The 14,960-nt window shown below is 44.4% G+C and overlaps 1 protein-coding gene across 2 annotated transcripts in view; it reads right to left on the bottom strand.

Moving 5' to 3' along the window:
• MYOM1 (myomesin 1) overlaps positions 1 to 14,307 on the bottom strand; it is a 105,564-nt gene extending 91,257 nt beyond the window's left edge. For both annotated transcript variants that reach the window (XM_075062950.1, XM_075062951.1), the window contains exons 1-2: positions 14,172 to 14,307; positions 9,980 to 10,598 (exon numbers count right to left, since the gene is read on the bottom strand). In XM_075062950.1, coding sequence (XP_074919051.1) covers positions 9,980 to 10,536 — 557 coding nt within the window. In that variant the 5' untranslated portion in view covers positions 10,537 to 10,598; positions 14,172 to 14,307. The remainder of the gene's footprint in view (positions 1 to 9,979; positions 10,599 to 14,171) is intronic.
• Positions 14,308 to 14,960: the final 653 nt, after the last annotated feature.

Raw genomic sequence — 14,960 nt, 5'->3', positions numbered from 1 at the left:
AACTGTAACTCTCTAAAATAAAATGAGTTTGCAAAGATAAAATAAATTGCATACTCCATTTTCTATCAAGTGATCTAAGTGTGCCTTTAAATATTTGCAGCTGAATATCCCTCTTTTATTTTCTCTACAACTGGTATTACTGAAAAAGTCAGTTCCATTCCTGCAGGCCCCTGAGGTACTGCAGATTCTGTTGGGAATTTCCATTACAACGTATAGTCCTGGACAGCAGGAATGGACCTGAGATTTTCATTGAGAGTCATTGCACATGATAAAAATATCACACATACCCCTGCCCTGCCTTAAATTTCCCACTCACTGCTTTTAACTAAATCGACTGAGCTGAATCTCTCGTGACAGCTACCTCCTACAGTCTCTTTTGCAACAGGTAGCATTCAGTATAGCGGTAGCTGTGCCAATCCCAGGATATTAGAGACAAGATGAGTGAGGAATATCTTTCACTGGTTGGTCCAATATCTCACCCATCTTGTCTCTCTTTTGCTACAGAAAGCTGTGGATTATTCCCTATGTCCTTTTGACCAGACTATGGTCTGCCCCTGTGAAAGTAAGAAAAGCACTGGAGCCGTCACCTTTCCTGTGGCCCCTGTCTAAGGGCCAGCTACAGTTGCAGCCCCTGTGCTCTCCAGAGTGCAGAAACTGCCCCCTGATGAAGTGTTTCTTGTAGCAAATAAGAGACACCATTCTATTGTAGAGCATACCAATAGGATTCCTTAGTTCAGCTACTGGACCCACACTGACCCTATAATTCTTCCTGGCTTTTGTTATTCACCGACTAACTACTTTAACAATATGCACTTCCTAAACCCTGCCCTGGAGTAAACAATCAGAGAAAGACTGAGGCTACGTCTTCACTACCGGCCGCATTGGCGGGTAGCAATCGATTTCTCAGGGATCAATATATTGTGTCTCATCTAGACACGATATATCAATCCCCGAACGAGCTCCTATCGACTCCGGAACTCCACCAGCGCGAACGGCGGTAGCGGACAGGGGGAGCCGTGGACGTTGATCCAGTGCCATGAGGACAGCAGGTAACTCGATCTGATACTTTGACTTCAGCTACACTATTCACGTAGCTGAAGTTGTATATCTTAGATCCATTTCCCCCCCCTAGTGTATACCAGCCTTGACTGTAGTGCATGTGCTAGGGATGCTTGCCACCTCAAAGTGGCTTCTCACAATGCCTTCTATTGCTCCACTTGGAGCAGTGCATCTCCTCACCTTCCCCAGCACAGGCCTGTTCCTGTGGGATCTAGTCTGTCCCTTTACAGTATTGAAAAGCTTCAAACAGCAAAGGAACTGTACTGAAGAGCTGAATAAACATGTTTCAGGCTTTCACTGAGGCTTCCTGGGCAAGAAAACCCAGAACTGGGCTTCATTTTCTTTCCTAATCTTCATACTATTCATTAGCTTCCATTCCATGCAAAGTGGGCTATATGAAGGACTAACACAGGAGCACATTCAAATTGAGTTGTTTGCATATGAAGACAAATCTGGTATCACTGCACCTCTTGTACCTTTTTGGTTATTCAAAATCTTTACTATAGTGCTCTATAATAAGTACATTCTGTCTGTAGTCACCATTTAACTGGCCTAAGAAAGAGGCCTCTATGTCTTGAAAACAGATTCCAAAAATCTTGCCTTTTATTTCAATAAGTTGTGACCAAAGCTTTTACTTGATATGTGCAGCAGAATCTCCCTAGAGAAGAACCTAGCAGACCAACATTGCTCTCTGATTTCACAGAGGAACACTATCATCACCTTTGAATAGCTCTCAGCCTAATTTGATCTCCCAAACTAATATATGTGTGTTTTATCCAGGTCAGACGCTATCTGTAATCCGTTATCCGGGTTGTGACCTGATCTTACTGTCCTCATTTCTGGATATAGTTTTCAAAATTTTCAGTGTGTTTATAATATTTAACGCCAGTGTTTCTCAGTTGCTCAGATTCACTGAACTTACCCGTGAAATGGAAGCAGAACTAGAATTGTCCCTAAAGACGTAAACCCAGACGTTATCCTATACAGATATAAAAACAGGATAGCTATCAATGTGAACTTCTACCCAGTTCTCATAATAGAAGCCCAATCTGAGATCATTGCACAGTGCCTTTGTACCCCAAGCTGTGGCTTTGCTTTGGTATCTTGCCCCCAGATAAATGTACTAAATATAAATCTATCCTATGTGATTTGTCTTGTCATTGTTTCTGGGCCTGTAGGGGCAGATTTTCCAATCCCCCCAAGTGAAGACTGGGTACAATGGGGGTCGGAGTGCTCAGGGAACTGATTGCAGCTCCCTGATCCTGAGCTGCCAGTCCCAACACAAGTTAGAGCTGCAGGGGAGCAACTCTAACTTGACCTTATACCGATAGAGAATCAGGCACCCTAACCCCAGCATGCCCCCAGAACACCCCTTTCCTCCCCTTATACTAAGGGTGGGGAGTGCATCTAGTATTGGAGATAGCAGAGTTCCCCTGGTCAAGGGAAATTCTCCTTGAGCCATCTCAGCTTCTTAAGTTCACTATGCAGTGTTTAAGTTGATATGGTACAAAGAGGACATAGTAGACTAGAGAATTGGCTATAGACTAAAAAAAAATGTGGAGCCTCATCAGACGCATGTGAGAGCCAATCTCTTCCAGATAGATGAGAAGCACACTTTTTATTATATTCATTTTAACTTCTTGACAGATTCATCATGTGGCCAGGTCACATTGCCGGTCAGTGGCTATATTGTTTGCACACATTGTTTTCATGAAGCAGGTCTCATGAAAACATTTTCTGGCTCTGCCTGACACTTCTGTAAACTAGCTCTTTTTAATCCTCACCTATAAGGGGGGTAGGGGGGCAGTGCCAATAGGGATTTCAAGATTACTCATTTATCTTCTTGTGTTTCTCACAGATACTAATGCATATTAGCTACTCAACTCTGCACTGATCCTAGTTTCATTTTGCTCATGCCACTTTGCTCATGGCATTTATTTGTTGTTGACAGAAGCATTAATTGCACATAGTGAAGAAAATACCCCATTTTTCTGTTTGGTTTGTCTCAGTCATGTCCCCATGATCATTATTTTTCTGCAAATAAGTGAACGTGTTTCAAGCTCAAGCCTTGCCAAATATTTTATATTTTCTCTTTAAGGAAACCTCTGACCCATGCTGTGGTGAATAACAAGTCTATAGCACAACTTCCTTGGCACTGGATTATTAGCTGCTGTCAGTGAACAATATGATGTCATCCATGAAAAATACACATGAAAAACCACTGAAATCTTGCACACAAATTTGAACAATTAAGCCTTCAATGTAAGAAAATAAGTGGGATTAGTCTAGCTCTGCCGTTGTACAGACATAAAGGGCAGAGCTGGTGGCGATGCCTATCGGTAAAGTTGCCTAACACTTTCCATTCTAAACCCTGGGTTTTAGTTGTTTATAATTTGGACAAACTGTAACCATTAAGGCTGAAATTCTTCATACTTGGTCTCTGCCTGAGGCTGAATATCTTTGGATAGTTTCACTGAAAATGATTCAAACCATTTCCAAAAACAGTGCTAGCAAACAACAGGCAGTTTTGCCAATGTTAATTTTTTCCTCTTCATTTCTTCAAAGAGCTCTAGTACATCCATGCTTTGGATAAGGGTGGTGTTTGAAGTGTCACCAGGGTGTCAGAGAGATTACTTTTTTTTGGTCCCCCTGAAAATCTACCCAGATTTGACTGAGTTAAAAGTGTAACAGATTGTGCTGTATGTGGTCAGGCGTAGGGGTGGAGACGAGAGTTCAGCCAGCCAGTTACAGCTGGATCCAGGGTGGGCAGAGTATAGGAAATGAAGGTCAGTATTGGAGGGACAGAAGCCAAATGCCTGTGCTGAAGGGTAAAGCAGAGTCATAAGCCAGAGGCTGAGCCAGTGATCAGTGTCGGAAACAGAAGCCAAATGCCAAAACCAAAAGGTCAACCAGAGTCATAAATCAGAGACAGAACCAGGGATCAAAGCTGTAAGTCTGAAGGGAGCAGGAACTGGAAGCAGGCTGGAGCAGGGACTGAAAACAAGGGCAAGCACAGCTGTGGGTATGGTACTTAGAGAGCAGCCACTGAGCCGCTGCGCAGTGAGGGTGGGGGCAGGCTTATCAGCAGGACTACCAGTCCTACAGCCAATCAGGTGCTGTGACCATTCTGTCAGTTCTAAGGCATTAGACCAGTGGTCCCCAACCTTTTCATCTGGCTGGCGCCAGAAGAAGGATCGTGGCTGTGGTGGAGCACCCGCCAAAATGCCACTGAATTTCAGCGGCGTTTCGGCGGTGACGCCCCTCGATGATGTCTACTCCTGACAAGTGACGTCATTGAGAGGTGTCACTGCTGAATTTCTGCGACGTTTCAGCGGTGACGCCTCGCGACGTCACTTGCCGCTGACAAGTGATGTCATTGAGAGGCGTCGCCGCCAAAACACTGCAGAAATTCGGCGGCATTTTGGCAGATGCTCCACCACTGGCCAGGACGCAGGCGCATTTAGATGCCCCCTTGGGCGCCATCACGCCCACAGACACCGCGTTGGGGACCCCTGTATTAGAACATAAAAATGGCTCCAGAGGTCCCAAGTTCACCGACAACCAGGGTCTGTCAGCATTACAAGTAGGGGCTTGGAGCTATTGCATGAGACTCTACTGCATGACCTAAAAGCGACATGACTCTTAGCCAAGGCTGTAGCAGACTCATGAATTGCTAGCTGGACTAGGTGCCACTAGAGGACAGAGCGCCACACCAAGCAGGTATGGGTTACATACTTCACGTAGCTGAGGAAGTGAGTCCTGAACTTCAGAGACTTCCCAATTGATATCCTGGGTGGGCCTAGTCAAAATATATGGGTTCTGGAGCAGGTGCATTGTCGAGGGAGGGAAGGCCTGGGTGTTGTCAGGGCTCACGGGGTTGGGCCATATTCATGGTGCTGCTCAGGAAGGCAGTTGTCAATTCTGATACATAGGTTGATCAGGTTGTGAGACAGGATGGCAGCTCAGCCCACATCAATGCATCCTTTGTATCATTGTTCAGCCCACTATGAAACGGATGACGCTGCATAGTCTCATTCCATGTGGTGTTCACAGAAAGGTGATGGAATTTGGCAGCATATTGGTGGCTGATTGACACCCTTGTTGTAGTGCTTGCAGCACAGCTTCAGCAGTTTGGGTGTGGTGAGGGTCACTGAAGAGAACTAACATGGCCTGAATTAATTGTTTCAACTGACTCATGAGGGGGATATACCGTTTCAAGCTGGGAGGCCCAGACCAAGGTTTCCCCAGTGAGCAGACTAATGATGAGTCCTACTCAGGCCTGCTTTGTGCAGAACAACTGGGGGTGTAACAAGAAGAGGAACCTGAACTGATTTAGGAAACCTCAGAACTGACTACAATTACCACTAAACTTGTCTGGGAGTGGGACCTTTGGCTCCTGGTAAGCAAGAGCCAGGGTTGATAGTGAAGCCTCCTGGGCTTGTAGGTCGCATTGTGCACCTGCAAGTTCTGTATGGGCCCCCACCAGTTCCACCAGGGAAAAACTGGCCTCAGTGGGATCCATGCCGGCAATGTGGGTCCTTAGCCTTTGTATTGGGGCTGCTCAAACTATAGCTGACTGGGCCATGGATGGTCAGGCTTAGTGGTGGAAGCAAGAGTTCGGCCTACCAGTTAGACTTGGGTCCAGGATGGGCAGAGTCCAGGAAACAGACCAAGCGTCAGTACTGAAGGGACAGAAGCCAAATGCCCGAGCTGGGTAACTCAGAGATGGAGCCAGGGTTCAGTACTGGAGAGGCAGAAGCCAAATGCTAGAACTGGAGGGTCAACCAGAGTGGTAAGTCATGAAGAGCTGGGGATTGAAGACAGAAGCCAGAAGTCTGAAGCCAGAAGGGAGCAGGGACTGGAACAAGGGCAAGCACAGCCAGGACCGGCTCCAGGCCACAGCGCGCCAAGAGCATGCTTGGGGCTGCACGCCGTGGGGGGCGCTCTGCCGGTTGCCAGGAGGGCGGCAGGCAGCTCCGGTGGACCTCCTGCAGGCGTTTCTGCAGAGGGTCCGCTGGTCCCGCGGCTTCAGTAGACCTGCCACAGGGATTTCTGCGGACGGTCCGCTGGTCCAGTGGCTCCGGTGGACCTCCCACAAACACGCCTGCAGCAGCTCCACCAGAACATGGGACCATTGGACCCTCTGCAGAAACACCTGTGGGAGGTCCACCGGAGCCACGGGACCGGCAAGCAGCAGAGCGCCCCCCGTGGCGTGCCGCCATGCTTGGGGCGGCAAAATTGCTAGAGCCGGTCCTGAGCACAGCTGCAGGCACGGTACGCATTAAGCAGCTGCTGATCTGCTGTCAGGGCCAGGATTATAAGCAGGGCTTCTAAACCAGCAGCCTGTCAGGGGCTGTGGCCACTCTGTCAGTTCCCAGGCAGTGCAGATTGGCTCATGGCTCTCTAGCACTGAAGTTAGTCAGGGAGCAGGCCAGCAGTTGGTCCTAGCTGATCTGGTCCCTGTCAATAAGCCTCTGAAAATTGTCATTTCTCCATACTCAGCAAAGCTTGGTAGAAGCATGCTGCTAAAACTGACAAGCATTCCATTTACACTGAGCATGATCCAGCCCCACAAAACTCTCTACAGTATATGCCAAATGCACTGAGATTGCTTTCTGCACCACTGAGCCTCCTGCATTAGTTTTCAGCCTGTGGTCAATGGACCTCTGGGGGTCTGCAGTCTAGATCTAAGATTTCCAAAGGGGTCCGCATCTCAATTTGAAATTTGTTAGGGGTCCGCAGATGAAAAAAGGTTGAAAACCACTGTCCTACATGACAGGCATCTGGGGACCAAGTCAAATGCTGTGCAATCCACTCTGCATCTCAGCATACCTTTCCTGACACATCCCCTACACAAAGTGAGGGATGCAGGTAGCATAGACTGTCTCTCAAGGAATGCTTGGCTGCCCCTGTAGTAATGCTTTCTGAACATGAGAACATAACGGCCATCCTGGGTCAGACCAGTGGTCCATCTGGCCCAGTATCCTTGTCTTTCAACAATGGCCAGTGCCAGGTGCTTCAGAGGGAATGAACAGACCAGGGCAACTATTGAGTCATCCATCCCCTGTCATCCAGTCCCAGCTTCTGGCAGTCAGAGATTTAGGGACCCCCCAGAGCCTTGGTTGCATTCTTGATCATCTGTTCTAATGACCATTGATGAACATATCCTCCATGAACATATCTAATTCTTTTTAACTGAGTTATACTTTTGGCCTTCACAACCTCTCCTTGCAATGAGTTCCAGAAGTTGACAGTGTGCTGTGTGAAAAAGTACTTCCTTATATTTGTTTTAAACCTGCTGCCTGTTAATTTCATTGGGTGACCCCTGGTTCTTGTCTTATGTGAAGGGGTAAATAACACTTCACCTACTCACTTTCTTGACACCATTCATGATTTTACAGACCTTTATCATATCCCTATGTTAGTCATCTCTTTTCTAAGCTGAACAATCCTAATCTTTTTAATTTCTCCTTACGTGGAAGCTGTTTTATATCTCTAATCATTTTCATTGCCCTTCTCTGTACCTTTTCCAATTCTAATATGGCTACTTTGTTCTACTGAGCCAGTGTAAGGAAGCCACAGAAGGGGTGAGAATCTGGTCCTATGAGTATGGCCAGCAGTGCAAGTACACTGGCACACTGGAGTACACCATACCAGCAAGTTATTTATAGCCAGTACAGCGGGAAAGACACAGGAGGAGTTGGCAGCCTCACGCCTCCTCTGGCGTGGCTGTACTACCCCTAGCACCACCCCCTGCCCTTTCACGGAACTGCCTCTCCTCCAGCTCCATCGGTACAGCAGCAGCCCCAGGTGAGGACAGGGCTGGGGCGTGGAGCTGGGGGTGATACAGCCACCAGAGGAGCTGCTGACATTCTGCTCCTTTTCCCTGCTACCCCTCCCTGTGGGGAAACGAGCAGAACCCCCAGCCCTGCCCACCCTGCCCTGTCCGCCAGTGGGGCCGCTGCTGTACAGAGGGAGATGCAGCTCTGTGGAAAGATGGGGGTGAGGCTGCGGGTTCTGCTCTTTCCCCAGCAGGGAGGAGCAGCGAGGAAAAGGAGCAGAATGCCGGCAGCTCCTCTGGCAGCTGTACCATCCCCAGCGGGGCTGCTGCTGTAGTACGAGGATGGAGATGCAGCTCCATGGAAGGGCAGGGCATGGGGCTGTGGGTTCTGCTTCTTTCCCTGCTATGGTTCCTGGGAGAGCCGGAAAAGGAGCAGAACACCAGCAACTCCTCTCTGGCACAGCTGTACCCGGCGGGGCTGCTGTGCAGACCGAGGAGATGCAGCTGCGGAAGGGCAGGGGCTGGGGGTGGTACAGCCATGCTGGAGAAGCTGCCAGCATGGGGCTTCCCAGTGGCCCCATATTCTGCTCCTTTCCCAAAGTCTCTAGTGCAGCAGGAGAAGGACAGAGACCCCCACTCTCCCATAGGTAAGGTGGGATGGAGCATGGGCAGGGGACGGGACGGGAAGAGCCTGGGGGCTCCGGGGTGGGTGGGGAGGAGTCACATGGATGGTCACATGCCCCCCTTAGCCAGTGCCCCCACCCGTACCAGCAAGAAATGGATTTTACTTGCACCACTGAGTATGACAGAGTCTAAAGGATCCAGTTTGGATAAAATAAGAACTGATGCGAGCATAAGTTCATAAGAACGGCCATACTGAGTCAGACCGATGGTCCATCTAACCCAGTATCCTGTCTTCTGACAGTGGCAGGTGCCACAGGCTTCAGAGGGAATGAACAGAACAGGGCAATTATCCCCTGTCAGCCAGTCCCCACTTCTGGCAGTGAGAGTCTTAAGGACATGGGGTTGTGTCCCTGACCATCTTGGCTAATAGTCATTGATGGACCTATCTTCCATAAATTTAGCTCAAAATTCAAATGGCATATTTTTTTCCAAGATAGGCTTAAGCTACACAATTCAAATCTAGATTTGTATTTAGAATCCAGTGTCATCCATCAGCCCGTTATAAGAACGGGGGTTATTTAAAAATTTCTGATCTAGATCTATATTTGGATTTGGATTTGAGGGTTAGTATGGCTTTTAAAAGCTGTTGGCAAATGATTTAAAACAGAGCAGCCTGGAAGCCATCATAATATGTATGACTTAAAATAAAAATCAAATCTATTTACTCATATGAAAACTTCATAACTGGAAACGTATTAAGGTTATGTTTCAGTAAGAAAATTGTTAAATGCATTAGCCAAATTCATTATCTCTGGTGTAACTCTTTTGACCTGAGAAGAGTTTCACCAAGCATGAATTTGGTCTAGCAGATCAAATTCTCCTATCAAGTACACTGGTGACTTTAATGAGTTTACACTGATGTAATTGAGAGTAAATGTTTTCTGCTATGACTTGATGATCATTTCTTCTATTGCTAACTGCAGTACTAATCTTGCTTTAATACTACCCTAGCTGCTTTTATTATCACTGAGATTCCTGAGGCCAGGAAATATAGCACATTCCATTAATCTAATAGTTTAGATAATGTTTTATTGTATTATTTCAGTGTCAATTATGATATGCTCTTCTTGCACCTGACAAAAACTTCATGTTGTTTCTGCTTTGAAAATACCAAGCTTTTCAACCAATTTACAGTTTGACAATTTGAACATTAATACGAACTGTGCATATAATGTAAAAACACAGTCATTGCATCTAAGAAGAGCTATTTAGTTATCTATGTTCTTCTTATAGTGGGCCCATCACCACAGTACTTCCAACAAGTGGACTAAATTTTTCCCACCTCCACAGACGTAACTGAAAGCAGTAAGTATGGAAAATATATTAACATTACTGATTACAGTGCCTGCTCCTGTTGACGTCAATAGGAGTGTTGACACTGATCTAAGGGGGGGCAGGTTCAGCAAACAGTTTTCCCCACCATTGCCCCAAAAATATGGCTGTGTTTTGTCCTACCCATGACTGTAGGCTTCAGATCCAAGACTGTAGGCAGCAGACCTCTTACTGAGGGATTCTGATCCAAGACTATCGGCTGCAGACCTCCTACTTAGAGCTGCAGATTCATGATCATAGGCTGCAGACATTTTACTGAGGGATTCTGATCCAAGACTGTAGGCAGCAGACCTCCTACTGTGAGCTGCAGATTCATGATCATAGGCTGAAGACATCTTACTAAGGGATTCTGATCCAAGACTGTAGGCAGCAGACCTCCTACTGTGAGCTGCAGATTCATGATCATAGGCTGCAGATCCATGACTGTAGGCTGCAGACTCATGACCATAGGCTGCTGATCCATGACTGTAGGCTGCTGCAGACTCATGACTGTAGGCTGCTGCAGACCCATGGCGGTAGGCGGCAGATCCACGAGTGTAGGCTGTAGACCCATGACTGTAGACAGCCGATTTACGCTTCTCCTCCTTTTGATACTGGCTCAGAGTGGATTGCAGCTCTTTGTGGCGGTATGCACGGTCATAGTGTTCGTGATGTTTCTGGTAGAAAGGTAAAGCCATCATGGTGCCTTCTAACTCACTGTCCACTGCACTTTTCTGCCTGGAAATGCTAAGGTGTGCACCGTCTGAAAAATAGATTAAACAGATGAAAACTCAAATCAGGGAAACCTCTGAATTAACAAATAACATAAAACCTAAAACTTTTCCTTAAGTTAAATCAATGCACTTAGGACAAGCTTCATACAATTTTCTTAGAGTTCAGGAAACTCACATTTCATTCATAGGGTTCAGAAATCCTGTTGTGATCTGGAGTCAACCAAGTAATCCCCAGGACTAAATCAAACTATGAAAAAAGAATAGAGTTTTAATGTTCCTATGCCCCCTGATACAACTTAGCCAAAGTCTCACAGCTACATTGTCCTGATAACAAAACTGATAATTTCAGTAGCAAAGTCAACAGCATTGTATTCTTTCAAAAGTTCTCAACTGTCACTAAATATCTGGGTGAAAACCTGTCCCACTGAAGTCAATAACAGTGTTGCTATTGACTTCACTGGGGCCAGAATTTCACCCCTATTTTTATTTTTACCTTCAAAATGTGGCACTGGGGAGACACCTGCCTGTTGCCCTCTTTGATGAAAACTGATGCAAACAAATCACTTAGTTTCTCTCCAATGTCCTTATTTTTCTTGACTGCTCTTTTTACCTCTGGAAATCCAGTGATCCCACTAACGCTTGTGCAGGATCCCCATTTCCAATATACCTTAAAAGTTTTTTCATTCATTTTTATGTCTTTGGCAATTTGCTCTTCATAGTTCCTCTTAACCTTCCTAATTTCATCATATATTTTTCCAGTTATAGTTTATCTTCTGTTACAGGTCTCTGAGGTATCAAAAGAAGAGGTGTTAGAACCAAAATGATCGTTTAAATTGCAAGTATATAGCAGCATTGTGGAATATTCATTCAAGAGTTTTTAACTATCATTAAAAAAAAAACTGCTATAATCAAAGGGCTGGAGGGTACCCAATATTGTACTTATCTTTTAAAAAGATGCAATCTGTGATCCTATAAATGATAGACCAAAGAGCTGGCCAGTACAAGGTAAACAGGTAACCAAAAAATGAAGGACAGAGTTATTAAATAGCTAGATGAGCATGATAGGATAGGGACAAACCAGAAGGTTTCTGTAAAAGAAAATCACACCTCTCTAATCTGTTAGAATTCCATGAAGGACCCAATGAGTTATGATAGTGTATAAAAGAAAACCAGAAGGTATATTTTATTTGGACTTTCAAAAAATATTTGAAGTCTCTCATAAGAGGCAGTTAAATAATTAGTTATGGTGTGAGAGATTAACTTCTATCTTGAAGTTGGAACTTGTTATAAAAAAGAAAATAAAGACTAGGAATAAACTCATTTTCAACAAGTAGGTTGATATGTGCAAACCAGGGGTTCTCAAACTTCATTGCACCACAACCCCCTTCTGACAACAAAAATTACTGCACAACCCCTGGAGGGGGGATCAAAGCCTGAACTCACCTGAGCCCCATTGTCTTGGGGGCAGGGGGGGGCCACAAAGCCCAAGCCCCACTGTCCCAGGCTGGCGAGGCCAAAGCCCAAGACCAAGGGCTTTGATCCCAGGCAGCAAGGCCTGTAACCTGAGCCCCATAACCTGAGCTGAAGCCCTTGAGTTCAGGCTCTGGCTCCAGGTGGTGGGGCTCTGGTTTTGGCTTTGGCCCTAGGCCTCAGCAAGTCTAATGCCAACCCTGGTGACCCCATTAAAATGGGGTCATGACCCACTTTGAAAACTGCTGGTGTAAACTATATGTCGTCTTATTCATATAGCACTAATCACTGTAGTATAAGTCTTATTCTTTTCTTCTTCTACACCTTCATCATCTTCATTCCCCCCACAAAAAGATAGGAATGGGGCTTGCCAGCCAGAGTGAATCCATGTCCACAGAAGACAGGCTAGTGCAAAGAGATGAGTCTTGCTCTATACATTAAAAAGAAGCAAGACACACTGATTTCTTGTCGTAGAGAATGCTACAGCTGATCCCCATTCATCTTCACCAGCTTTGTCTCCAGCACCGGCAAGCTTCACTCTGGACACTAGCAGTTGCGTTGTTCTTGTTGCTTATGGTACGCTTTCATCTTGAATATTTCAGCATTGAGTTCTCATCAACCAATCTCAAAAAGAATATGAAACAAACAGACAAGGTCCAGAGCAGGACAATTAAAATGATTAGAGGACTAGACAGACTTCCTTAGGAGGAGAGATTAAAAAGACTAGAACTGATTAATTTAGAGAACAAGACAAAATAAGAGGAGGCATGATGGAAGAGTATAAAATACTGCACAAAATGCACAGTAGAGAGAAGTTAAATCAGGCATTCCTATGTACATTTTTAGAAGATAAAAACAAGAGAACAGTCAGTGAACTTAAAAGTCAGCATATTTAACATTTTTAAAAGGAAACAATTTTTTCTACAATACTTAATTAACTTATGAACCTCACTGCCACAAGAAATCACTGTAGCAAAGAGCTCAGTAGGATTCTTAGAAAGATTATACATTTATACAGCTACGAATATGCACTAACTAGTTACACTAACTAGTATATAAACTTACATGAGATCTCAAACCTCATGGTGCAGGACATAAGCCAACTGCTAACTGCCTGATATTAGCTAGAAAGTAATGTTAGGCATGTTATTGCATAATTGTCCATTAGAAAAGTTTTACACTTTCCTCTGAGAATCTGGTAATGACTACTGGTAGGAACAGGTTACCATACAAGAGGAACCATTAGTCTGATCTGATATGGCAATTCCTATGTTCCTTTGAAAACCCATAAGAAAATCTGGGACACGTAAGGAATTTATCGCTGCATCCTGTCCCCATTGAAATCAATAGGAGTGTTGTCTTTGGCTTCAGTGGAGTAGGATTGAGTCCTATGTCTTAATTTTTATAACATGCTCAGTACATCCTGACAGTACCCAGCTATGTGTAAGGGTAGCATTTCTCCTTGGAATTTGTATATGCTTTTGTGACTGCAAAGCCTAGCGTAGACATGGGTGGCCAATGGTCTATATCATAGGTACCCACAGGTACAGCTTTTGAGTCCATATATTCTGTACTTATTTGTACAATACAAACATACTATAGAAATATTTTATTTGTAACCTATCCATTGAGCTAGTAGCAAGTATGACTAGTTTATGCTTTTAAAAATCTACTCCAAAATGCCTTTAAAAAATATATTGAAACAGAAAAACAAAAATGTTGAGAGAGGAAAAAATATCAGATTTTCCTCTGAGCTTAGTCAGTGTCACTTCATCTGCTTCAGAATTCACCATAAATCCCATACAATTAGAAAATATTTAGAAAATTATTTACACTTTCATTCAAGATGAATTTATACAACAAAAGTCGCCTGTACTAATAACTCACGCGTCATTTGAAAAATCCCATAGCTATCTGTTCAGATAGCTGAGCTGGTAATAACTGAGCCCCTGTACTGATTGGTTTTGTCTCTGCAGCTACACTTTCAGATTTCTCCAACCTGTTACCACAACTCCCTCAACTAACTACTGAGCTCAAAAGATTAAAGGGAGCTACCATCAATCCAGTGTACAGATTCAAAATAAAGAGAGCTTACAAGTTAGAAATATTTCCTGTCTAAATGGAACACTTACCAGTTGCCAAATGAACAATGACAAATATAAAAGTCCTGAAGTGGATGAATGATAGAGACCAAAATCCAGCAAAACTGAATCCAGCAAAGAGGTGTCAGGACCGGGGCTAAGAACTGGACTCCGAGGTCCAGAACAAAAATAATGCCTGTAGTCAGTGGAATGTCAGAGCCACAGTCCAGACCTTTTATGGCCAGGAAGGCTGATAAATATAGCAGCAAAGAGGGAGAGAGACAGAGACAGATACAGGGAGCTATCTCTATGCAAACACTTGATGACTGTAGCTTCAAGCTAAGAGTTCTCTCTTTTAAGTATCCTCACTAAATTCAACACAAAATCTGTATCTCAGTTCAGAATCATTTCTATATATTTTTGTCACTGAAATGCAATCAGATTTAGAAAAAGGAAGAGAATGTTCTGCAGCATGATTTAAAAGTAGAAAAGAGAAGTCTCCATACTTGCAGAAGCCAGTAACCTGAATTTTATATGGACTCCTTGGATTTTTTTTATGTCCAAATTACACTACAGGATTTTATCAACAGAACATGTATAGCTCTGTACAGAGCAGATTCCAACTAAACTAAAGAGAATTCAGAGAAGTAATTAATGGCTAATGTCCATAAGGTGAAGCAGTGAGGTTCAGTTAAATAGAAAACATGATTTTTCTGCTCTGTTGACAAGCTGTCACATTTTTTATATTCATATTTAAGATAAGATTCTAAATTAAGAAGATAACCTCATGCCAGGCATTTAACTAGATATAAACACCACAGTTCTAAGAGCCAACATTTT

Source organism: Chelonoidis abingdonii, chromosome 2, assembly GCF_003597395.2.
Source record: "Chelonoidis abingdonii isolate Lonesome George chromosome 2, CheloAbing_2.0, whole genome shotgun sequence".
Taxonomy (NCBI): Eukaryota; Metazoa; Chordata; order Testudines; family Testudinidae; genus Chelonoidis; species Chelonoidis abingdonii.
Note: the sequence above shows the minus strand (reverse complement) of the source record. Positions and strands in the feature narration are given on the sequence as shown.